This window comes from Ciconia boyciana, chromosome 1 (genome assembly GCF_034638445.1).
Source record: "Ciconia boyciana chromosome 1, ASM3463844v1, whole genome shotgun sequence".
Taxonomy (NCBI): Eukaryota; Metazoa; Chordata; class Aves; order Ciconiiformes; family Ciconiidae; genus Ciconia; species Ciconia boyciana.
This window is the reverse complement of record NC_132934.1, coordinates 10624403-10651138: the sequence shown is the minus strand read 5'-3', so window position 1 is coordinate 10651138 and position 26736 is coordinate 10624403. Positions and strand designations below refer to the sequence as shown.

General features: G+C 35.7%; 1 protein-coding gene across 1 annotated transcript in view; it reads right to left on the bottom strand.

Annotated features, from left to right (window-relative positions):
• The window catches only part of SEMA3E (semaphorin 3E), a 154683-nt gene extending 128297 nt beyond the window's left edge, over nucleotides 1-26386 (bottom strand). The window contains exon 1 of the mRNA XM_072866597.1: nucleotides 26261-26386. Within this exon, the coding sequence (XP_072722698.1) occupies nucleotides 26261-26375 (115 nt within the window). The 5' untranslated portion in view covers nucleotides 26376-26386. The remainder of the gene's footprint in view (nucleotides 1-26260) is intronic.
• Nucleotides 26387-26736: the final 350 nt, after the last annotated feature.

Genomic DNA, 26736 nt, shown 5'->3' with positions numbered 1-26736 from the left:
AGAAACATTCTGATTCAGTTTCTTTGTGGAAAATAATTTTTTTATTTTTTATGAAGTAAAAAATTTCTATGAAGAATTCCACTTCTCAGGTACTTCCATCAAAAAATCCTTTCTACAAATAATTACAAAAATTAATTCACATTAATATTTACTTTTTAGGAAGCAACAAATCAGTAGGGATGACTCTGCTAACACAGTTATCAGTAATGCAAATGGATTGAGTGGAATCTCTTGTTAAAATTCCATGATATTCCAGACATGGCATCTTAAACATTGTACTTGAAGTTATGTGTCTGTATATGTAAGACTTTAATTTAGAACATAATTGGGAAAGGTGCTAAAAATGTTAAAGCATAGCTGGATGGATCCCAGAAAGTTCTGCAGTTGTTATATTAAATATCAAGTCACATTAATGCTTTATGAAAACTGAATGCATGCAGAGTCCCTAGATTTATCCAAACTATTAAAGTGACAGCTACTTCTCTCAACTTAAAACTAATTGCTCATTATTAAATATCTCTGTCTGAGTATGTTAATTAAGCATACTTACATATGTTTCTAAAGAAAACATATCCTGGAACTCTCTTTCTTTTCAAAGAAAGGAACACTGCTGAATCTATACTCCTCTCTGCTCTCTTTTCTAAGGGTTTTTTGCTTTTAATAAAAGCAATGTGATGTGATTTTAGTTGTTAGTGTCTAAAGTTTTCCATTTCCAGTGCTTTTTAAAACAGTGAAATCCATTAAAGTCAGAGAAAACATTATGCTATACATAACAGAGTATCCTTTTCAACCAGAATTATTTTTTTTCCCTGAGGATGGAAAAAATATGCTGTGGTTAAACAGGATAAAACTTCCTACATTTTTTTCTTTCTTTTTAAATTCAGGCTTGCAGTAGCAGATAAAATGATATATTTCATATGTTTGCTCAAAGTCTAATGAAAAAAAAATGTGCATTAGATGAAAATGAACATTAATGATGAAAGGGTATCAGAACTGCCTTTATAAATTAGGAGTCTATTGACAGTGAAATTGTACTAAGCCTGTACATGCCTATGCATTCAACAGAGCTGGACTGAATTATGCTAAATAAGAAATGTCCCAGAAATTTGAAGGATATTAGAGAACATTATAATGATCTATCCCAAGCCTCTGCACAGTACAGGCTGTACTATTTCAATAGTCAGAGATATGAAAAAACTCTTTCTTGTACCAGAGATATTCTGATAGGAAATGCCATATTATAGGCACTGCTAGATAAATATTTGTATTTAGACATATATGTTTATTGAGAAAACTTTAACGTTATTTAACCAATATATATATAATAGATAAATATATAACATTATTTAACCAATATATAATGAGAACCCAAAGACAGAATGATGTCCTCATATCAGCTAACAAAGACTAACTAACAGTATGCAGCTGAATAGACATATAATATTTCCACATATATCAATTAGTGAGGTCAGTTTTCAACATCTATCTAGACACAGACAGCCATGTAAAATTATACATCAATATCCATTGAGACAACTGGAAAGTCTAGGTTATGAGGCTTTAAAATTTTGTGCCTCTAATTCGGCTCCAGTAGCTGTGAAAACAATCTTCCAGGTAGGTAGTATGATTTCCTAATTGATGTTTAGGCACTTCCATCTAAACTGGGAGACAGGTGAGTTTACAACCCTTTTTTTTTTTTTAAAAAAATACAAGTTTATGCAATATCTAACACAATGGAGAGTTTATCTTTACTTTACTGACTCAAGTTATTAGTAAACTTAGTGAATAAATCACTCCCTGTTGGATTCATGATAGAGGCCAAAGATTGAGTGGAAATGGTAAGAACAACATTGCACTTTGTAGCCAGGTGTGATGATTGCCTCGGTACAAGACGGTTTGAGAATGTCAAGCAGATGCCAGTCTTTAGGAGAGGTTGTTCCTGGTGGTACACCAGGTCCCAGACAGAGCAAAGGCCTCCACTGGCTCTTGCAAAACCTTGTTCAAGCCTATTAGCTAACCCAGAGTTGCAGTACTGTATGCCTACCACCCTATGCCCTTCCAACTTTCTGGCTGGATATATGCGTCGCTGGGGTCAAAAAAAAATTATTAATCCATACCAGCACATGTAGGATGACTTGCTTTATTGCAGCCCTTCCTTTTTACACCTGTTTTGTAGTTAAAGAGAGTGACTAGAAGTTTCTCTAGGAATTGAATCTGAAGAAGAATTCATGTGACTGGGAGCATGCTTCCAACTGTTTTTTCTTCCAACTGGTCTTGTAAAAGTCTTATCTTTGCCAGGATGATGGGCATTTTTGACAAGAACTATGTTCACTTTGATACAGAAAAAATATCTGCTACACTCTAATTCAGTTGATTATGATTTGAATGTCTTCTTTTTAAAACAAAATACTGTAATGGTTTTGTTTATATTTGGGAAATGGTCTTCCACTTAATTATCATCCATCACTACACACATGGGCTGGCCCAGCACATCTCTGCAAGTCTAAGGAAGCAATAGGTATACTGAACCTGCACTGATGTAAAATAGTGAAACCAATGTAGATCCACTGAAGTAATGGATGATACGTTAATTTACATTGAATGGTAATATAAATTGCAATGGAGTTGCAATTTAATTTGCACTGAGTGGCAATGGTAGTTATTTGATTATATTAAAATTGAGTACTGGGAAACCCCAATACCTGGCATAAGCAGAGAAAATGTAAGTAGAAACTAATGTGTATGTAGCATAACAAGGAAAATTTTAATTCCTGGATTACTCAGTATCTCAAACTGGAAAACTGTTCTTTCAGACAGAAGAAAAGTGTGGTGCTATTGAAATATTTGCTTCATGAATAAGTGTGTAGTCACTCCAGGAAAAAAAGGTGTTTGAAGTATGATGATTGAAATGCCAGGTGTAGACTAGACTCATTTTACGTAATAGCATTCATTAAAGAACAAAATTATCATCATTGTCAGAATCAGCCCTGATTCCTACTGTACTGCTACAAACTTTACATTGATTTATCACACAGAAGTTGTGAAACTGTGTTTGTACCAATACTTAAAACGAATAGTTAAACCAGATCACACAAATTGTCTCAGACTCTTCAGGTTTCTCTTATGTAGAAAGGTTATAGAAACAGCCAGGTGTGGACAAAATTTGCTCAGGGGTTGTTATTGCACACTTGCCCAAACATCTTTTTACAATCAATCACTTCAAGATGTACAGGTTGAGACGAGACATACTCTTATTGAAACAATTGCTGCTGCAAACCCGGTTGTGCAATCTCCTAAGCAAACTCTTCCAATACAGATATTGACTTTCTGCTCTGGAGGCCACACTTTTGTATGAGTGTGTTGGAGATTGCAGGCATTACAATTCCTTTTGTTAAAACAGAATTCAGCTAGTCAACTGAATACACTGAGTAGGAGAAAAGAAAACTGGGCAGCCTTTTTTAACTGTAAACATCATGTTCTCTCTGAATAAGTGCAGCTACTTATCACTGCAGGCGAACAACAGGACTTCCTGCTGGTGAAAGACATATGTTATTTCAATATATAAGGTGAAAAAAATATTGCTCCATGAGATGTGGACAGATGTGGGGTTTTGGACCTGTAGGAATGATAAACTGTCTAACTGATCCATAGTGAAGTAGAAAACTCTACCCTTGACTTAATTAATAGTCCAGGAAACTGGCTATACTCCATGGATCTACTCCCTAGTAAGCTTAAACACCAGGGATCTCTGCTTCTCAATTACATGTAGTGAACGGCAATTGTTACACTCCATGCAAGATTTCAGTGTCCCGCAGGCTACTCAAAATTGAAGTCTTGAAGAGAAAATTGAAAACATGAGATTTGTTGCTTAAATTGCAGAGTGGTCTGCAGCATCTTTTGAAAGTCTGGATTTACTGATGGAAGAAGGACAAAGTGGTTAATGGCTCTTACTGCCTGGGTGAACTACAAAGGTTCAGCTAAGATATGCTAAATTTCATATTGTAACAGTTCATCTATTTTCCAGACAGTCCCACAGGATTAAATAACCTAGCTTTAAAACTTCAAGTGGTATTAAAATGACAAGGAAGCCTTCTTTAAACACCAAGGTATGGTATTGAAATATTGTATTTAGCTATACAACGATTACAAATAGTCGAGTCTTACATCTCTTAATATAGTTGCAAAATCAATATGCAATTTATAAAGCAACTTACTGGGAAGAACATGAAAACAGCTATCATGCTTTATAAGTATCAAAATAACACCTTGTAAAATACAATATTTAATAAAGACAGCAAACATTATATTTAATTAGTTATGAAATCCAAAACACTACAAGAACCAAATAATAAATAACAAGGTATTCGAATCAGGACCTGTGCAGTATATGAACTTTCTCTCTAGAGACCAGTGACATAATCTGAAAAGTGAGAATAGTTTTTATAATAAGAGTATTTTATGTCTGTATTTATTGTTGTTACATCTTTCAAAAAGAAACAGTATTAACTTATACCAAAATTTATGTTTTAATTCAAGCAAGGATATAGCTTTTGCAAGATTATGTGTAAAAAATTCATGAGATCTACCCCATTGTTGTTCACACTTATTTTCCATAGACTGAGCTGTGTATTGGTAAGGAGAAAAAAAGTGCAGATACATAAACATACACACAATCCACTTCATCTACATTGCATCTGTCTGGGATCAGACTGAAAATTTTCTGCAGCTATTGCTGTTATTTGAAATAATAATAATAATAAGTAGAACAATAATATCACAGTAACTCAAGTAAAGAGAAACCCACATCTCCTTATCAAATGTAAGGAAGTAAAAAAAAAAAAGCTATTTTGAAAAATTGTATTTATTATGCCAAGTGAGAATTTGGCATTTAAGGTTGTGTCAGATTCTATCAAAGCATAATGCAGTATAATGCGACATAGTTCTTCAGTTCAAATCTGTTTTCAATGTGCTTATGCATGCCAGCCTGAGATGACCAACTGTAGTTGCGGAAAGGCAACATTGGTTTCCATTCCAGCAGTTCCAAATAGCCAATTTGTCCTAAAATTGCTTACCTCAAACTGTATTCCCAAGTGCAGAACTAGCAATGTAAGAAATTCAGAGTTATTGGCCTGATTTAAGATGGGATGAATATACAAAGGAAATCATATCTGAGGGATTTTTTTGTAATTCTATATCTTCCTCTAGAATGTTGTCACACTTCCATTTCTGATCCTAGTTATAACTACAAGGGTAAAAAAAAGGCACAAGGGAAATAGCAGAGATATTTAGATAAATTATCTAAATATTTAATATCCCACAACATTGCTGTTCTTTGTTTTGGTTTTCATTTCAACAAAGTAATTGTTTTGGAGGGTTCCATTATATTAATCTTTACTAATGACTAGTTTTAAAATAAGTCAGTGACTTCCTATGTTTTAGTTGTAAATGTGTTTATGATTTTCCTAGAATGTAGGTAAGGAAAACAAAGAGGCTACAGCTTCTAATGCAGAAACTGTAGGAAAGAGTAACAAGCTTTCAGCCACGAGATCTTTTGCAGGTCTCTCAGATGTTACATTTCCACCACAAATGTAGGACGGTAATCTCACAGAATGACAATTAGCATTTTAGTTAGATTAAGAGTGTCCTACTGAGGAAGATAACCCATCTAGCCCACTGACTACAGATCTGAAAGATTAGAAGCATCTCCCATTTCTTCAGTGGGTATGTGTCTCTAACTTTGCAACATGGGACAGCGTGCAAAAATACGACTAGCATAGGTCAAGATTAGACTGATATTGATCTATCAGTTTAGATGAAACTCTTCAGTTCCTGCTCTCTGACTTTCTGCTGTGATGACCTGGACCCTATAAATAAGGAGAAGGCTGTGGATTCTCACAACAAGATGTGAATAATATATCTATTATGATTCTGTTTGTAGCATGCGGGTAATGGGAGTATGTATAGGCACAAAGCCTGCTGAGGTAATTTTAAGAAACCATGCCAGAGGAAATGTGTCACAGTGGCACAGCCTTACCCAATTTCGATTTATGAATCTGTACCATCCTGAATCAAATTCCAGTGTTTTTTCAGATGTGTTTGGTTTTGGTGGGTTTTGGTTTGGGGTTTTTTTTGGGGGGGAGGGGGCGGTGGGCAGGGCAGGGAATGACTTTCTCCCTTTCCTTTCCTCCTGGCCCCCCAAAATTGCTTCAGAGGGTGCTCACAGACTATTTCTTTTCTAGTATATGTGCAACCACAGATCCTAAGTGCATGTAACTATAGGGATACAGGGATAGCTAATGTGGAAAAGACTGTAGAACCATAAACAACCAGAAACTGGGTGTGCATTCATAAAAACCCAGAAAAATTACTTAGTCATACTATTTTATGAATCAGAAGGGAATACTCTGCCTGAATATGATTAGTAACCACCAGGGCCTAAACTTAGCTTTACTTCCCAAACAGTAGAAATTCACCAGCATACTTCTAATACCTTGAGGAGATTTAGTTAGCTATGAACAGAAAGGAGGAAGTAACATTTGAAAGGATCACACATCTTCACTACTTCACACTGTTAATTTGGGCTTTTACTCAGTTCTCATTTATATAAGAAACCCGAGGCCAAGTTTAGGAGTACTTCAAACAAAATGAAAAGCCCAGCTTGGGCTGTGGTATGTGAGCTAGTTCTGTCCTGATTTTGCAATGAGGAGGCAGTGAAAACAAAACTAATTAAGCTTCCAAAAACACAAGTTCCCTCAAATTTTGGAAAAGATCAGAAGAGCCTCAGCCAACTGAAGCACTAAAAAGTCAGAGGATATGTTCACAGAAGTCCCAAACACATGTTCATATGCTGAACTTGAGCTTCAGCATGTGATATATAGCTCAAATCTTGTTCAGCTGACCTTAATGCATACAAAAATTAACACAAATGTGATGTGTATGTAAGTAAGAAGGCCTTTTCCTTTCTCTTCCCCTTTTCCTATAGAATATTTTTCTAGAACTATCTGGTCATCAGCTGAAAGACAAGTTAATCTTGAAATGACATAGAATACAATGCATTATTCATCATATATTTCTGAATTCATTATGCACTGTTTTTTACAACTCAGAACAAATCCCACATACTCTTATATCATCAGTCATCATTATAAAATCCTTATCCAAAGGAATGTATGCTTTTAACACAGAAACAGACACAAAAGGGTATTCAATTTAGAAATGCTCAGCTTGGGAAAACAAAAACATGCCACTTATTCAGTAGTCATGAATGATCTATTGTTCTGTTCAATTATGTCACTCTCTTTCCAGATTATCCAAGGACAGAAAAAAGTTTGAATCTGCTGTAAAACTCTGGATAACCTGAACACTACATCAGAAATTTAGTCTATTAATTTAGGCATATAAATTTTACCCAGGAATTTATTGCAGATTGAGAGTTTACATTTGTCTTAGATCAAAAGTTTAATCTTTTTAACTAAGAATTCAGCTACTGTTTGTCCATGTCTCAGAGTTAACACACAATTTCCTGCTACTGGAATTCTTTAGATTTTTATCAGGTTGTAGTGGAAATTTAAATGAGCAAATAAAAAATAAAGCTAATTTCTGAAAAAAGTTGACGGCTTTCTGTATCCAAAAGTTAGGCAATTCCACTACCAACAAACATGTTCTATTCTCAGATTAAATGTTTTAAATAATAGATAATTTGTCAGAAAATTTGTAGGCATTTCTCCTTATCTAACTAGATTAATAGTGTTATAACTACTGCTGGTCTGAAATGCGCACCAGTTACAGCTATTGACATCTTCTGCAGTTGACCAACAGTTTGATGTCTCTGTTCTCATTGCCATTGACTAATCTTAAGAATTAAAGTCATTAAAATTTGGAAAGAGATATGTGGGTTATGAAGTCCAGCTCCACCCAACTAAAAGTAACCCTAAAACAAGTGCATAGTTTAGGAGAACTCCCAAGAGTTACTAATATTCCAAACATCAGTATTGGCTACAGAACACAACACAGTTTCCAACTTCCTGTAACAATCTGAACACAACAGACAAAGCTGTGAATAAAAATTGACAGAGGAAGGTAGTTCAAGCATATTGCCAATGATTCTCTTAGCAGGACTTTGTTAAATTAAAGTTATAGCTGATCTGAAGAAGTGCCAGCATCATGAAGGAGGAGGAGAAAATTGGGGAAGAGAGGAATATTTATTTTGACACCAAATCTGGTGGTCAGTTTAATCCTGATGATGTCAGGACATAACAAACAGGTACCTGACAAATTTATGCCAAGAGGAGCATGAAGCCTGTCTCTGGTTGTTGCCATTCTCCAGTGCTGCTCAGAAAAAAGAAGGAAAAAAAAAAAAGGAAAAAAAAATCCATAAAACTTGAATCCAAATTTACAATCAATAGAAAAAAATCTTTTCTCACCTGCAGAAAGTAGTCTAGGGCCTGAAGCATGGGATTAAGACCATATAGACAGGGTTGAAACAAAGGGTGGCTCTGTGTCTTTTCCAACACCACAAAACAAAGAATCATAGAATCATTTAGGTTGGAAAAGACCCCTAAGATTATTGAGTCCAACCCTTAACCTAACACTATCAAGTCCATCACTAAACCATGTCCCTAAGCACCACATCTACACGCCTTTTAAATACCTGCAGGGATGGTGACTCAACCACTTCCCTGGGCAGCCTGTTCCAATGCTTGACAGCCCTTTTGATGAAGAAATGTTTCCTAATATCCAAACTAAACCTCCCCAGTGCAACTTGAGGCCATTTCCTCTTGTCCTGTCACCTGTTACTTGGGAGAAGAGACCAACGCCCACCTCACTACAGCCTCCTTTCAGGTAGTTGTAGAGAGCAATAAGGTCTCCCCTCAGCCTCTGCTTCTCCAGGCTAAACAACCCCAGTTCCCTCAGCCGCTCCTCATCAGACTTGTGCTCCAGACCCTTCACCAGCTTCGTTGCCCTTCCCTGGACATGCTCCAGCACCTCAATGTCTCTTTTGTAGTGAGGGGCCCAAAACTGAACACAGGATTCGAGGTGCGGCCTCACCAGTGCCGAGTACAGGGGCACGATCACTTCCCGGGTCCTGCTGGCCATACTATTCCTGATACAAGCCAGGATGCTGTTGGCCTTCTTGGCCACCTGAGCACACTGCTGGCCCATACTCAGACAGCTGTCAACCAACACCCCCAGGTCCTTTTCTGCCTGGCAGCTTTCCAGCCACTCTTCTCCAAGCCTATAGCGTTGCATATATATCAAAACATAAACTGTGCATATATACCAAAACATAAGATGTGCAAGGACTAATAATCAAAACCATAATTACTTATTTCCACTATTTCTACTGTTTAGTTACATAAAAATTTTTCTAAACCAATCAAGCTCTATTTAAGAACTTTTGTTATCTTCCTTAAAAATCTCTACAGGTAAAAAAAAGGTTTTATACTGTACAGAATGAAAAGGTCTTCTAATACTGATAGATTTTGTAAATCAGGCTACCAGGAATACTGATATGGTACCATTTCAGTGCTGTGCTTCAGTCATTACATTGACAACACCCAATATCTTCCAATAGCAAAACAACTCATTTTTGTAAACCTGCTCCTTATCTAGGCTTTAAATAAAAATTACCCTAAATAAAAAGTGATAGTTTCTAGACATTTTAAGCATGTGCAATTAATATATAATAACTCATTGAAATTAACTGATTTATTTTGTACTAAATTGGTTTAGTAAGTTAAAGTAAATCCTCTACCTTGAGTTGAAAATTTAACAGTTGCTTTCTGCATTCTCAAATTAATATTCAAATATAGCAAAATGAAGGTCCACTCAAGAAAATCAGACGGGACAGAAACTCCTCTGTTTATAAACAGTTATAAGTTTTTCTTCATCCAGACCCCCCTAAAACTGAGCAAGACACTTATGCCACAAAAGAATGGGTAGAAACACTGCTATAGTCTACAAACAAGAACCTGCACATAATAAATACAACTGTTGAAACAAAGTAAATATATTCTAAAATATGATAAATGTATTTATTTCTTAAACTGATGTCTGTAGAGAACATGGAGAGTACCATAAATATATGGTACTACTTCTACTGGAGAGAACGTTAATGATGTGGTCTTGGCTGAGATCAATGAGGCCACACAAAAGAATAATATTACATTAGAAAATGTCTTGGACATCGCTTTTGTAAACTGATTATCTGGCATAATAAAGAAAACATTTAAGGAAGTTCTATTTTGCATGTTAAATGATTCCTTCTTGGAACGGCTTGTTTTGGAACATAGCAAAGGAAATGTTAGTAAAAAATTGAAAAAGTAGTTATACTTGAGACATTGAGTAATAGTGACCACATCAGAATTAAATTTGGCTCTCTTCAAGGAGGAATAATATTAAAAAAGGAAAAAAAAAAAAGAGAAAAATTAACCTTATGATATGAAACTTCAGAAGAGATTCAAAACCAAAAGCAAATCATATAAAAAAATAAAATAAAAGGACCAAAATCATTTAAAGTTAATTAAAATCCTTGTATTACTAGCCAGAAGTTACATAAACACATGATACCAATACTACCTATCTCTGGTCCTTGAAGAATCAGGAAAATGAATGAAAAAAAAACTCCACAAAGCAAAGCAGCAAGAGTCTTGGATAGTTTTTTTTGCATCAAGCAGAAACCATTTTAAAAAAAGAAACAGCCCACTGAGACCAACAGAAGAGAACCAACCATGACACATGAACTGATGGGGTTTTGATGCATGACCAAGTTATGATGAGATGACAAGTTAACATGCATCAACTGACTTGTGATAACTGGATGTCTCAGAATCAACGTAATTTTGGCCCCAAATTACAATGATTCTATGAAGCTGCTTTAATTTATATTTCCTGCAGGCTGTGAATGTGCACCCGCATGCCACATGACTTGCTAAACCACTGCAAAGTGAGTGTGTTCTTGAGTCCTGTGTTTGTGATTTGCGAGGCTACAGTGAAATCTGAAGAATGAGTAGTCAAACTGAAAACCAGAAAACCAGTCTGCAGAAGGATGTGTGTGTCACCTGGTCTACCTTGCAATACATGAGCAACTGAGCATTTCTTTGCACTTTTTCTTCACTACAATAATTTAAGCAAATACCTGCTCATGACATACTTGTTTCAAGTAATAATAAGTCTCTGTTCTAGAGAAAAAGTACCACTTAAACTCACTGATAATTTATTAAGGAGTTATTAGTACTTATTGACTTTCATCAAAAAGCAATTTTGCCAAACTTGGGCACTCTTAAAATGGGAGATCAGACTTTCCAAAAAAGCATGTAATATTTCAAGAAAAATGCAAAGATCTTTCAATTTACTGTCCATTTTTTCCAATATTTGGGGTTTCTGTTTCCAAGAATTCTTTGCAATGATGAACACTATAATTTTAAAAACCTAATGTTTATATTCTTAAAAAATTTTAGATGTCAGAACCTAGGACTTCAAAGAAAAATACTGTAGCTCAATTTATTAATATGGAAGTCTCAGCATTGCTAAAACAGTTCATATGGAATTTTTGAATCAAATACTTATCTGCTAGAAAAAATAAGCATTCTTGTGGAGACTAGAATTGAAAGACAACACCTGTCATTTTCTCTTTAAAAGTGTTGCTACTGTTTCTAGTAACTGAGACTTGTTTTAACATTCCTAAACTATCTGCAAAATTGAAGCTAATTAACAGTATCTAGATAAACATTACAAAAAAATAAATGGCAGTAGCTTAAGGAGAAATTTGGTTTCATCAGCACACTAGAAGTTTGGAATGTATTTACAGTACAGTCAATAAAAGGAAGAAGGTTAATTTATCTGACTTAGTATCTCAAAGCACTTTAAATAAAATGCTGCTGTACTTAAGTACTTTGGAGGTTACTGATAAATAAAACTGCTTGTTAGCACAACTGCTTGTTAGCACAACATAAACCAATTTATTAATAGTTTATCACTCAGAACTGAGTGACACTATCTAAGATAATACAAAGTAAGCAAGAATGTTTTTCTTTGTTATTACTCCTAAATTAGAATATGCTCAATTACCTATACATTTTATTTTCAATCTTGTTTGTCTACACAATTGTCAGCTGCTAGCCTGATAAGCTTTTTTTTTTTTTTCACCTGTTCCTATTAGCAAGTCTTTTGGTGAAAACTAGCTGATACTGACATAGTGGGATTGATTTAGATTAGATAAATCTCTGTCTCACTAGACTAGCTATCTGGTCTTCTCTAAAATTCCCAGTCCGTACATTTTTCTAGTAAGGACGCTTTCATCCTCCACAGTCATATAGACTTTATGTGGTCTTTTTCTCCAGATGATCTTTTCCTTTAACACTATATTGACCTGGGCAGTCTTCTTCATTCCTTGGCTTCTTGCTTTAGTATTCTTTTGCTAGAAAGCTCCACATGTCTGTACATCTCCAAGACTCTCTGGGAATAAGATCATGTCAAAATCCTACAGGCAAGGGCTGGGATAGAATCCTAACCCATCTGAAAGCAGGGAGTATCACAGAAAATCTCTTTCAAATACTCATTTATTGCACTGTCCCCAATTATTGGTAAAGGACAAAAAATTAAGAACCAAACCCTACATAATTATTACTTTTAATGCTTTTAATCCTTAAGAATGCAGGCCTTTAACTCACATAATAAGAAAATATCTTCAGCCTAAATTGTGCTTGGTGATCAGCTGGACTTCCTAGGAACAGCTACCTGCAACACAGTAGAAAATTGAAATTTCCATAGGAACTATTGGAAAAGATAATTGCATTGCCACTGAATTGACAGTAGGTTATCTGACCGCTACAGAAATACCAATTTGGAAGGATTAAAAGAGAGAATGATGATCTATCATAGTAAAGATTATTTGATTATCTTGTGATGAAAACAACAGTCTAATTTCCTAATAAAATGAGGCTTGCTTGATCACTCTGCTCATTGGTGACACAATCCATTTATCAGTTTGTTCCCTATGACATGTGAGAACCCTCTGACCAATTTAAAATTTCTTGGGAAAAGGGTGTGGAGTCAGGGCAGTCTAAAAAACATTAAATTTTTCCAAGTTGCATGAAAATCAGTAGTTAAGAAATGGAAATACTCCATTAGTTCCTTAACCAAAAGGGAGAACAAAGTCATTATCCAATTAATCCAATTAGCAGGCAACTGGTCAATTAGCACATGCAAACTGGCTGGCCAACAAGCGCATGCAGAAACAATCATACCTCTGCTACTTTTTGCCCACCTAGGGAGCCAAAAAAGTGGCTAATGAATATAAAGAATTCCAGGAATACTGTTGAAGGTTACATGAGAGGGAGATAGTTGCTATAAGGGAGACTTTAGTGCCTGGGATACCATGATGTGTGCTGCAGTAGGAAAGCATTAGGGTTTAAGAAAGGTGAATATGATTTTGGAAGGATTAAGTGATTTGTTAAGAAGTAGACATACTAAAAGAAAGAAGAAATAAAGGGTAAGAAAGAAAGAAGAAATAAAGATAAGATCTCAGATTATTTCAGTAGGGGAAAGAACAGAGAAAGCCCAAGGGACATGAGATATAAGCATATAGGAGATTATAATACATTTCTTTCACTTTTCATGTTTATTTTCTGCTTTAATGATTGTCTCCTATTGAGGCATGTCCTTGTTAATATTTCTTATTTCTGATGTCACGCTGCTCAAAGATATTTCAGTTTTACTAGGCAAAACAATAGGTAGTTGGAAGGAAGTTTTATTCTCACATTCAGGTTAGATAATTCTACTGGGAAAAAATTATGAGATTTAGCAAGACTTAAATACTTGAGGATCCCAGGAGCTTGTTGAAAGTTTTTCATAAAACTTCAAAGTGAATCCAGATTTCTCAAATCTAATAGATTATTAACACATTATTGGTGATCCAATCAGTCCAACAGAAAGACACTCAATGAAAGAAAAGGACTGTAACTCTTCTTTCCCAAAATAAATATTTTAATTATAAAAGGATTTGGTTTAAAATTGCACACAGATATGTTTTACAGGTCCTATAGCTTCTATAAGCATCACATCAAATCTCTGGAGTTTACCATCTAAGATATCTACCAGCAGTTGTGAGGTCTTTATTGAGGTTCACCATCTATGTTTCAGCAGGTGTGAGGTCTTTACAAGGGTAAAAATCAGTAACTGCTTAGGTTAGGAACTGATCAGTTAAAAACAAGTATTGTCCAATCAACAATATTCAGGTCAGCCTGAAGGCTTTCTTATCCACTTATGCAAGCTGTTCTCAGGAACTACCTCCACCCTTCAGTGCTCTCAGATGCATTTTTAAAAGTTTGTAAACAATCCTGTAGTGACTAAGTAGTATCAGCATTATTACAATCCCTGTGAAAGCAACTGCAGAACTCCAAGATGCCAACAGAAACACGTTATTACCCTGTGATACTGTAATGCAGTTACAACAGTAAGTATGGGACTCAGGTGGATGCAGTAATAGCTAACCTCTGCCATCAGAATTACAATGTCTGGCAAGAGCAGACCTTACAGACCAAAGGACCAAACACTTATAAAGCAAAACCACTGAGACAGAGTTTGCACAGAAATCCACATCTGTAGAAACTTATCATCATGTTGTAAACAGTTAAACACAGAAGCCAAACCACGCCAACAAGGTTGTAGCAGGACTACAGTCATGGATATAGTGTATGACTAATTCAGAAAAACTCTGAAGCACCTTTTCGTCATAGATTAGAAATCTACTTTCTTTGTGTTAATTTATAGTTTACACCATTTAAAATATAAAACATGTTAAGACATGACAAGTCTAACTCTCAGATATTTCCCATGGGTCCTGCAACACTCCCAGGCAATAGTGTCAGATATCAGTACGTGTCAATATGTCTGTTACCTTTCAACAATCCCAAGGTAGAACATTTCTATGCTGCTATCAAATTCACAGCACACTTCAGGAGCTGTTTCACAAGAATGTATAAACATCAGTTATTACTATTTTCAAATCTCCATGCTGTAAGTTTTTTGTTTTGTTTTACTTTTAAATTAAGAGTACAAGGAGTTTTCAACAGCCCAGAGATCTAATTTAACAGCTCAAGGGTTTTAGTGCTATTACACATTAAAGCAGTAAATGTGAAACCACAAAAAAAATCCAATCCATTAACCTTATATTATGAAGTAATTTGTTGTGTTTTCTAACAAAGTAAGGGGTTGTTATGTGTCAAGAAAATTACAGAGACCACATATAGCACTTGTAACATCTATTTCACAATTCCAAATGACAAGTACCCACACATATTACAGTGCTCTCCAAAATCCTCAAAGAAACGTTTTCTGAAAATACTATTTTCCTTATGACAAAGAGCATGGCAAGTTGTAAGCCTCAAGCCTTTTCATAAGTGTTTTAACGAAAGAATAAAATGGAAAGAGAAATTATACACATAAATCAAAACTGTCAGAGTTCCATGTTGTTTTGTAATGCCTGGGGTATGGGCAAAATAGAACAACTTTTGTCATTATTGGTTTTAATCAATCACACTACAGGGATGGCCACAAAGAATCTGTGCCTTAGACTTTGATCTTGCAAACAAACTCCAACTTAACTTTTAATCAACGGAGTCATTTGTCTGATTAAAGGTACACACATGATCAAGTATTTATAGAATCTAAGTTTTAGGATGTGGTCTATAAGGCCGCTTTGTGTGCAGGGGAAATAACTTAAACAGCTTGTATATAACCTTTGTTTATTACTGCTTCTTGGCCAGACAGTAGCTGAGCTCTGGCAGGCAGCTGTGAGAGGCTCACCTATTTCAATATGATAGTGCATCAGTTCAGTTTAAACTGTTCTGAAAGCTGCTTAACCTAAGTCAGCATATCATGCTTAACCTAAATCAGCATATTGTGCTTAACCTAAATCAGCATATTGTGCACTGAAGCAGATGTAGAACACATCTGAGTCATTACTGTGGTCCAGAGATAGCTGTGTCCAGCAGCTATGGTAGCCACTTACATTGCTCAGGTCACTGCTCAAGTGACTACAACTTCATCCTCATCTTCCAGACGATTATTAGATCAAAGACACACTACTTACTTAGTAATAATATCTTCACTTATAGTTTATCAAGGCAATACTGCTGCAGCTTGTAAACTCTGCAGTAAGCCATTTTCAGTTAAAGGGTTTTATCCTTGGATGTGTAACATACTAGACGTATCATCAGACATTCATCCCACATCCATCTCACCTACTTTTATCTAAGTGTAAGCTAGGCCTCTGGTTTAAGCTGACCATTATTCTCCTTTTATACTCAGGAGAGACAGAAATACACTTCCAGGCTAAGTGCAACAACCAAATGGATCATCTCTTTTAGAAAGTAAAGTCAGGAACAAGGAATATCCTGTCAACTCTTTAGTCACAGAAGTTTGTAGGAGGTTTGCTATTGTCATTAGTAACAGTGAAATAAGGCCTCTGTTCTATTTTTGTGTTAAAGTTTTCATATATTTAGCAGTAGAATTTAAGGACAGTGTGGTGCATTCAAAGCTGTTGTTGGAGAACCACTTTTTACTGGAACTGTTTATTTTATCTTCTAAATGTGAAGCATTGTATTTACAAGAATTCAAGTATTTTAGAAATGAAATAACTCATTGCAGTGTTTGAGTGTTGACTCACAGAAGCTGCAGTCACTCAACAAGGCATACTATGGAATCAATAAAGAGCTTGGGACTGTTTGCAGCCTGGTTCTGAGCTATAATAAATGCTCAACCTGCTGAATACTTTAACACCTCCTCGATAGTGTGTTTAGAAGTGACTACTATCCCAGATGCTTGTGTAACCTGGAAATATGCAGAAAGACATGGTCATGCCTAAGATAGGAAGAGAAGGGAAAATAATGACTTACTGCATGTAAACACAGGCACATAAATCAAGACATTTTTTCAGCAACAACATTAATAAGAACAAGATCTCTAGGACAGCTCACGTCTTTCTGGGCTCCCAGAAAACACATATTTTCAATCTTTGCATCATACCATTCTCAATCAACTGTGATGAAATATTTAATACATAAAGGAATGGGTTTATTTTCCTTTACTCTTTGCTTTTACCACACACCCACAGGAAAGCACTTGGCTTAATCATAAATAAAGAGTTTCAGGAGCTCATGGAATTGAGCAACACTTTCTAACCTTTAGCTTTCTGGCTGAAAAATGACCTTCAGTGATGACCCCAGTGAATAGTGCTATCTGGAATAATTCCCTCACATCAAGCAACCTATTATTTTACTATTATTAAGTTTTAGTAACACTGCTGGGAGAAACCATCTGTTAAAAGAGAAACAAGGTACTGACCCTTAGGTATTTGGGGACTGTTGTTTTCTGCAATCAGTTTAAGGCAATTTTCATTCATTTTGTACAATTTCCTTTCACCAGTGTCAGGAAGATCAGAATAAGAAAAGGCCAACATCCCTGTGATGTTTATTGCACATCAACAAATAAAAGATATATTTACAGCTGCATTCACCATTTTACTAGGCCTATTAAACAAACGTGTTGTAAGGAAAAGCCTATAAAGCAAACTTAGCAACAGTAAAAAGCCCATTGTTTGACTCCCCACAGAAGCTTCAATTGCTTCACAGTATGAAGTCAGGAATCCTTTAGATAAAAATAAACACAGAAGGAATAGAGAACAGATACATTAAGGATGTTAAGAGGAGTGAAGTCTTCTTTCACTGGATGCCTGTCTTCCAAGCACTGGTTCCTTGGTATAGAGAATTATTTTGCAAATAGTTTGGAAAAAAAACCCCATCATCATACTAGAGGGATCCAGTCGAGAACCTTTTAAATTTGTATGTAAATATATTTTTGGGGATTTAAAGAAAGAGAAACAGAGGATAAACTTCACATGATGCACTGAACGAGTGAATTTCCTAAAACCTGAAATTCTTCAGTACTGATGAAGTAGAAATGTTAGCAACATGATTTCACAAGGATCATAAATATCTTTTTTTTTTCTTAGCTGCTGCTGCCAAATCACAGTCTGAAGAGGACTATATATTGCCTATCATCAAATTCTTATAAATAATGAAAATCTTCTGCTCAGGCCAAAGGGATATGAGAAGTCATCAGTGATATTTTTTTTCTTTCTCCTGATTTTGGCTAACAGGCTTTGTTTGGTTGAGTTTGTTGTGGGTTTTTTTTTAATGAATAAAATTTTTGGCCTTTTATTTCTTCTGTATTTTGGCATATAATATTCATAGGGATCCTTTGAACTATATTGTAATAGATCACACAAAGCACAAAAAATCTCATGTCTGTCATACAACCTTCCTTGACTGGAAAGATATCCTGCACAACTAGGTTTCTGATATGAAATCTCAAATCAAGCAAATTCAACTAAGAGCGGTAATACAATTTTAGAAGCTAAATGTTGCATGTCTATGGCAAATTAGTCTTTGCCATTATAGGCTTGCCTTTGTGTTGACTTTTTAACCTGCAGAAGCATTGAAAAAAATCAGGTTTTAATCCGTTCCCTGATACTGGAGATCTAAGTACCAGGAGTCAGACAGTAACAGGCAGGTGAGTTAAAGAAAGTGCTATGGCACCAAGTTTCTCCATGGAAGGCAAAGAGACAACATGGCAGAGGATATTGCTGTTTCCTGGTAAACTTCATTGATTTTGTGCTGTGACGTGTACAAGGTAAATGGATGGCACTTCCACCCGGCAAATGAAGTTTCAGTCTGAAACACTGCACTGCATTCAAGGACAAATCTTAGGTCATTATATGTAACTGGAAGACTCTTGTTGACTTTTAATAAGAGTTGAGCAGATTTTGATTGACAGAAGAGGTAATAAAGCATACCAAGTACTATATTGAGACAGGGTAGCAAGACATGACATAAACAACCACCAATTATCTGCTTTCACCTGAGACTAATAAAAAGTAATTTAAAGATGAGATTCAACTTTTATTCCATCAAAAGCTATTTTTCAGCTACATGAGTGATCCAAGTTTTGCAGCTATTGGCTACACACACAGTCTGTGTGTCATGCCAGGGCCAAGATGTTTGGCAGGCATCACTTTGTTGACAACTTTGTGGTTACAGACCTCCTGTACATACTTGCACAGAAACTGTAAAAGGAACTTTTGACATGCCATTATATTCCGGACGTCCTGCAAATTACAGGTAAAATAAGAATGAAAGTAGACTAGAAGAGAAACAAAGATTCATCACTAAGATTATATATTCACCTAAGGCAGTGCAGCTAAACAGTGTATCCAGATGCCTGATTGTAATGTGCTGTAATTTACAAGTCCTCTGAAAAGGTCTAACATCAAGAAATGTCACAGAGAAACCCTGAGAAAAACCAGAGAAACCCTTCCTCTGTTTGTAATATTGTTTCTTAAAAACAAACAAACAAAATTACCTCAAAACACTTTTGCTTAGGTGATTTTTAAAGGCATGAACATTATCACAGGGTAAGAAAAAACTGAATACACGATACATTCCTGCTTTACATTGTTTTGAAAAGGAAAAAAAATAAGTCTGCTATAAAATAGTTTGCCAAAGGGATGCAGCATGAGTGAAAGCATATCAATTTATAGCTTCATCAAAACTAACAGAAGATGGCTAGAGAAGAAACACAGTGAAGTCAGCTTTCAATTGAATTCTTTAACGAGGTGAAATCTCTCTTCCAAAATAAGAATTTGTAGCCTTGAGGATGATTAGAAGAACCAAGATCGAGGGAAGAAGGAATTTGTCAATGTGAGACGAAAAAAGTAGGGAAACAATAGGTTGGTAACATTTGTTTTTGAAACTATGCTCTGAGAGAATCATTATGGTTTTATTTGATTTATGTATGTAGTAAACTCATTCAGTTCCTCAAACTGAATATTGGTGATGACAATTTAAGTTTTTCATCAATTTAAAGATGGAGTTTATTTTAAAAACTTCTCAAAAATTGCATCTTCAAAGTTATTTATGTCCTTTCCTTACAGGAGTTTGGAATCATAACTAAACTACATTACAGATTTTTTTACAATGCAATATTTTCATTCTTTTTCTCCTTAAACATTTTCTTTCATGTTTAATCATGAATCCTTAACTGATTATTTAAATGCCAAACATTAACTAACTAACACAAAACATTTTAAATAGTATACTCAAGTTAAGAGAGCTTTTTTTTTTTGTAAAACAAAGATTATTATCTTTATCCCTGAAGGCTATGAATTTCTTTAAAAAATTAAGATTTTTCTAATTAATGCTGGCTGCATGCTATAACTTTATCATATTTGCCTGGCTACATGAAGAAAACCAGGGCAGCAGTTTTAATAATATTTACTATTCCCATTGCACACTTTTAGAATATTTATTGACTGAAAGTTTCTCAAAAGGCCTGAAACAGATGCTCACCCTTGCACAGCATCCTGTAAATCATACAAACAGCATTAATCCTGTTTTCATTTAAGTAAAAATATAACACTTACTTTCAGTGAAAGAATGATGAGTACAATATCTGATGAAGAGTTTAAAATAGCAGATGGTGTTATCACTTTGAAAGCAGGGAGGTAGCTGCATAGAAGCAGCAGCATGCAGGATATTCTGCTCTTGCACCTTCAGATGGTACTTAGTTCTTTAAAGCAAAAGCAGGGAAGTGATTGATGTTAAGCAGCAAACAGTCTGCTGCTTGCATCCCTGGTGGTGGTGCTTATCGCTTCAGAGTTCTGTTACAGCAATACTTACAGAAGCCTTTGTCAACAAAATGCAGTTATGAAAGGAACTAGTGTGGATTCTCTGCCAAAAAATTCCTGTCTTGGTGAGAAAGTCCCTCTAGGATTACTTGGAAACACTCCTGAACTTGCTGCCAGTCACCTCTTGTGATATGGATGAATAATAAACCTAAAACTTGTCCTAATTGTTGGTAAAGAATCAGTTGTCTGTCCAGTGGGAGAAGGGATGCAAAAGCTCTCCTCTCTACCCCACAGGTGGCCCAGAGATATTTATGTATCTTCCTCTAAGACATTTCTAAGCTGACATTTACTTCTATGTGGCCTCGAGAGTTTGGGTAAGAAGAGACCTCTTGTCACATGGTTTTTCCAAACACTCATAATTCTGGTTATCAGCCCTTATACCCAAACACATTTAGACCTGGAGCCATAATACAGGTCTTTAGTTCCTAAACCCTCAGAATTGTACTGCTCTTTAATTCACTGTAAGAAAAATCCAAACTTCAATCTGTTATATATATGCACACATATTTTATAGATACATATATATATCTGTGTATATACACACACATAATCATCTATCTTTTTTTTATACCAACTTCTCTGGACTATATGTAAGCATAGACCACAAGCTAAATCCTTATTCTCGTACAAATTCAAGATTATTTATATCTAGCATGAATTAACATCTTTCTTGAATTTGAATTTACCTTGATAGGAAAACCAATCTTTCCTAGTCATTCAAAATCAAAATTCTATTACAGTGAAAGCTGTTAAAAATATAAAACTTTTTCGTGCATGAAATTGAATCAGTCATGATTCAGTTATGGGTTATGTGGCTAGTCATTAATTAGCCATGCTTTATGTGGCCAGTTGATTACTAATTGAAAATACTATACTTGCATTAAATATATTTACCTTCTTCAGAATTCACAAATGCCTGTCTAAAAATTCCCTACATTTTTGTTATTCAATTTAGTCATTAGTCCCTGAGTAAATTTTGCTGCCACCTAGCTAAGGAACAGAGCCAGTGAGATATCATGGATAAGCATGATGAAACTCTTAGTGTTAATTAAAATGAAATCTAAATTACAATTATCAAGAAAGTTAAAGTAAGTGTGCTGAAAGTCTGGCTCCTGTAAATGGCAATGAAACATTTTTTCTGTTGTAACAGACCTCAGCAGCCCTCAAAGATTATTAGCCATCCCTAACGTACCTAAATTCTTATACATTAAATGTTTTATATTACACATTCTACATATTAAAATCTGTATATGAACATGGAGAGTGTCACTTTTCTCCTGCAACATTTCAGCTCTCCCTTCCTTAGTTGTCTGCTGCTATTTTTTGAAATATTTATGCTTGGAGAATAAATTTTCCAATCCAGATTATTTCCTTCTAAATTCAGTCTGCTCCTTCTGCCTGCTGCAGCTTGACTTTACTATAGAAAGTAGCAAGCAGTTCCCACAGAAGGTAAAAGGGAGATATTTGGATGGATAAGACAGGCACAACTGCTACTTAACCATACCTTTTCCAGACAAGAACAGTGTCAAGTGCATAGCTGCACAACTTGAGATCAGGCGATGCCAAAATCCCTCAAGTCACTCAAGAGCAATGTAAATGGGTAAAACAGAAAACAGATCCCTCAAGATCTGCAAATCTCTGTGCATAACTGACTATACCAGATCCCATTGCAACAACAAAATTGTACAGATCACTGTAAGGGCTCAACATCTCATTTTCATACTATGCTACCTTTGCTCTTTACCATGTTCACAAACTAGGGGGAAAAAAATCCAGTTAGAAATACACTGCAAACCATGCATAATGCTTGAATTATACAATTACATCCTTCATGGGCTCTTCAGGCCTACACGCTTCTAGTGTAGCTCTATTAGGCTTATATAAATATATCCCTCCTGTCCTCTGGAAACCCAATCCATTTCAATCTGTAATGTAAATAGTTTCTTTTTAACATGCAGTGTGTGCTGATTTCACCTTAATTATATATTTCCCATTGCGAAAACTCGAACTGTGGGATACTGGGAAAGAATTTAACCAGCAGCCTATAAAGAATAGGGGCTGAAGCTTGGTTTCCATTAACACCTCATTAGGCAGAGCCTGTACTGTACATAAAATGAGCTAATGATTTTTAAATGTAGTTGTCAACCTATAACTTAATAATGTAGAAACTTTATTTCTCTGTAATATTGAGCAAGCGATAATACATTTTTATCTCTACAAATCAACATGAAGCTATTGGAGTACATTATTACTGCAAGCAAGTTCTTCATTCATCATCATCAAACACTGACCTTTAGCATAACCATACCACTAATACCACAAGTGGTACTAATTGCAGTGTAAATTTTCTGATAGACAAAAGGTGACGGTTTGAGGAAAACACCTTCAAGTCCTGGATATAAATATAGTTCAGCTTACTAAAAATGAAGTTAGAACCATAAAATAACTGTTAGGTGGTTATAGGATTAATTCTAATCCCATATAAAGGAATGGCAAAATTCTCATGTTTGAGTTTACTGAAAATAAAGACGATCCTCTACCTTACCAAAACTCACCATTACAGTTTGCATTAACTTGACAGGTTTAACAGTAGTTCAAGAATGCAGGACTTTCATTAACTCCCACTGAAGCTGAGTAAATGACCACAGAGTCAAACAGGGGTTGCACAATATATCCCTTAATTGGCAAGGGGATTGTGGTATTCCTATCCATCAGATGACCCCTCTGCGCAAGGGTTAGGACCTGATCTTGTTGCAGTGGGTTTGGAAGCATGTGTGCTCTGCAGGTGAAGCCTGGTTTGCTGTGAGAGCAAAAAGTTCTCATTCACTGTCAGTTCACTACCCTTTCACTAAGCAGCACTTTAAAGAAAAAAAAAAAAAAGAGAGAAATTGTGAATTTATAAAAATCAAAGAAAGAGTCTCCTTTTCTGATTTGTGGAAGCCTTCTCTTGGCTCTTTAAAATAAGAATAACTAGTTGTAAATACTTCTTCCATAACAAAGAAATTTAATGTCCATAAACCTCATCATACTCATCATAGAAGCTTGTAACTTACCAGTCAGCACTAGTCTATCTTGCAATGGCCTGAATCCCAATTACCACCAGCATCCACAGTTACAAAGGGAGGCAGTGAGCAGGCATGCTTACTTTCATGTTTCAGGGTCTTTGCAGTGAAATTTATAACTGAATTTACAGCTACTCCACACTGAAAATGTACACATATGGACTTCATTGTCTGTACCAAGGCAGCAACTCACAGGCCAGGCTGGAACAGCTTTGTGAAGAGGGTGCACGACCAGCTCTTCATGACTACCCCATGCCTAGCTGGTACCCACAGCAGCCTCTCTCTGGAGTCAAACCAATTAAGATGAGGGACCCTCCTGCTGTTCCTGTTTGATTAGTGAATGCAGCAAGGACATTTACTCGTTGTCTTCATGCTTGGTCGCTACATTCTTTTGGCTGGGAGAGTTGCAATAGCTGTTCCCACGGTGCAGGCAGGTATGCCATTTCTAACCTTTGGCTCGGGATATGTGGTCATGCACTCACTGACTGCAACACAGCTTGTAAAATCAGTCACATTTCATAAGTGTGAAAAATGTGACAGGGTATTGTACGAGGTGAAATATAAGATGGTGATGTGTGTGTTCATGGTAGAGAATTTACTTGGGACAGATCTTTCTGTGTCATTGGATCTGAGTGAACTGACATTAGGCAGGGAAGCTTTGGCCCTCTGTAGAGAAATGGATGTTTTAAAATCTCCTTGAAAATATCAGAGTTATGATGTGTTATGGCTAAATTACTGGCTCCCTGCTGAAAATGGAAGTAGTATGCAGTGAAATGTACACTGATTCCAACCAGCGGAAAAACAATTACAAGTGAGCACAGAAGCAGTTAATAGTTGCAGCACCATAGTAGGGAGCTTGCCAAAACTGGCAGCTAAGCCAGAGTCCTGAACCACAATAACAGTAGGTCTATTTGTCTCATTTACTGTGCTTTTCTCATCTCCCTTACCCCATCACAAGCAAACAAATATCAATAATAATGATAGCCTTAGTAATTACACCTAGAAATAAATCAATGTTCAAATGCACACTTTCAACAGTAAGAGATATGAAAGGATTATATAATCAACATTTGTCACTCATTCCTACTGTACTCTGAAACCATAGGCTAAAAAAAAGTGGTTTATATATTAAAAGGGGTCATATAATTCATTTCATTGAGAGCAATTAATTGTTTACTTACAAGACAGCTTTCCATGACAAATCTTTCTTTCTTTAAAACGTTTCACTACCCTATAAAAGCAAACCCCATTTCTTATAGCTTCCTAGCAAGACATTCAGACCAATTATCCTATTCAGCTTCTCCTTTCTTTATAATTGGTAATTTAGCTTGCTATATAAAACACAATTAAACCTTGTTTAGACTAAAGCTGTCTACACGTGGAGCTGTAGCCTATGCTAATTCTTAAATCTTAGCCATACTTAAAATAGGTATTCTAATGCAATTCACACTGATGCAGCTTAGTTATCACTTTCATAACCACAGAAATGTTCTTGAGTAAATTAGCATTTGCTCATTCCCAACTATGTCAGCAAAAAGGCATTTTCTTTTCATCTTTGCATAAGAGATAATATAAAAATACTACTGATTGGTCAATCATCAATTTATCCTGCACACTTACATTTTTTCACTCCTACTGCAATAACTGCCTGTCATATGTTTCTAAGTACATAATCTACAAATGTATGTACTGCTGCAGAGAACTGAAATGTCATGGTTGTGCACAGGTATTTTTATATATACACAGGTTTAAAACCAAATCATAGGGAAGAGTTTAAATCACATGCAATCCAGAACTGAAGAAGGACATAGTCTGAAGGAGCTAAGGAAGAATGGTTCAGGCTTCAGGTAAACTGAAAATTTATTTAAAAAAAAAATAGAAGTACTTCTTTTCTTTGGATTAGTCAGTTAAACTGCAAGCAGACTTACATTGGCAGTTAGTCATTTTAATTATAGTGTGATGACACTTGCTAGTTTAGAAAATGAATCATATGGTTGCACAGGAATTCAGTCTTTTTGCCTTAGCTATATTTGTAGATAGATAGAATTCTAAAAGTGAAACAGACATTTAATTGTTTAAGGGTTACTTGATGCATAAGAGTATATTTATTCAGCAATAATTTCAGGTTATCTTCTCAATTTATTTTATTAGAGACCAGACATCCTTCTTACAGCATGGAGGCTAAGACAGAATGACAAGCAAATCTAACATGCTTTCAGGTAGAAGAATATTTCAGTAGCCTAAAATCCTCAGCAAGTGCCTTAAATCTTCCTGAATTCAGTAAACTTAATTATGGACTCAGTTTAGTACAAGGAAACAAGTAACAAGATTTCTGAACAGGAATATTTTATTCTGTCAAAGGACCATAATTTAACCCCAATGCAATACTTTCAGTGCAGTCAATGAACTTGCATTAGCATAAAGTCTTTAAAAACCTGACACACTGACCTACCTTTATGTGACAGACGTAACCTTGGCTGCCTCGTATCTGTTGCTTGACATCCAGTCGGTAACTCTAGTAACAAGCCATATAGTGCCAGGATTAAAAGGTCCTGGGCAGATGCCATCCTGCCCAAGATCAAATTCTTGCGCTCTTCACTTAACTGCTGCTGTTTGTTTGTTGTTTTGGTGGGGGTTTTTTAAGGCTCCAAGTTCCACTTCTACTTTCCCAGTGCAGTTAGATCTCTCTCTTTGGTCAGTTTGTGGGGTATCTCTATGGGAAATTCAATGTTCATCAGAGAAGCACACAGCCTCAGCTAGCCATTTGTCAAGCTGTGCAAATGTCATGTAAAAATATTCCCTCCCTAGGACAATTGTTTATAAAGTGCGAGGACATTCCAAGGCGTTACTCTGCAGTGTTGTGTCTTGAGCTCTCTTTAGTAACTCTGCCAGTGGATTCAGGAAGAAGCTGTATTTTCAGTCCCTCCT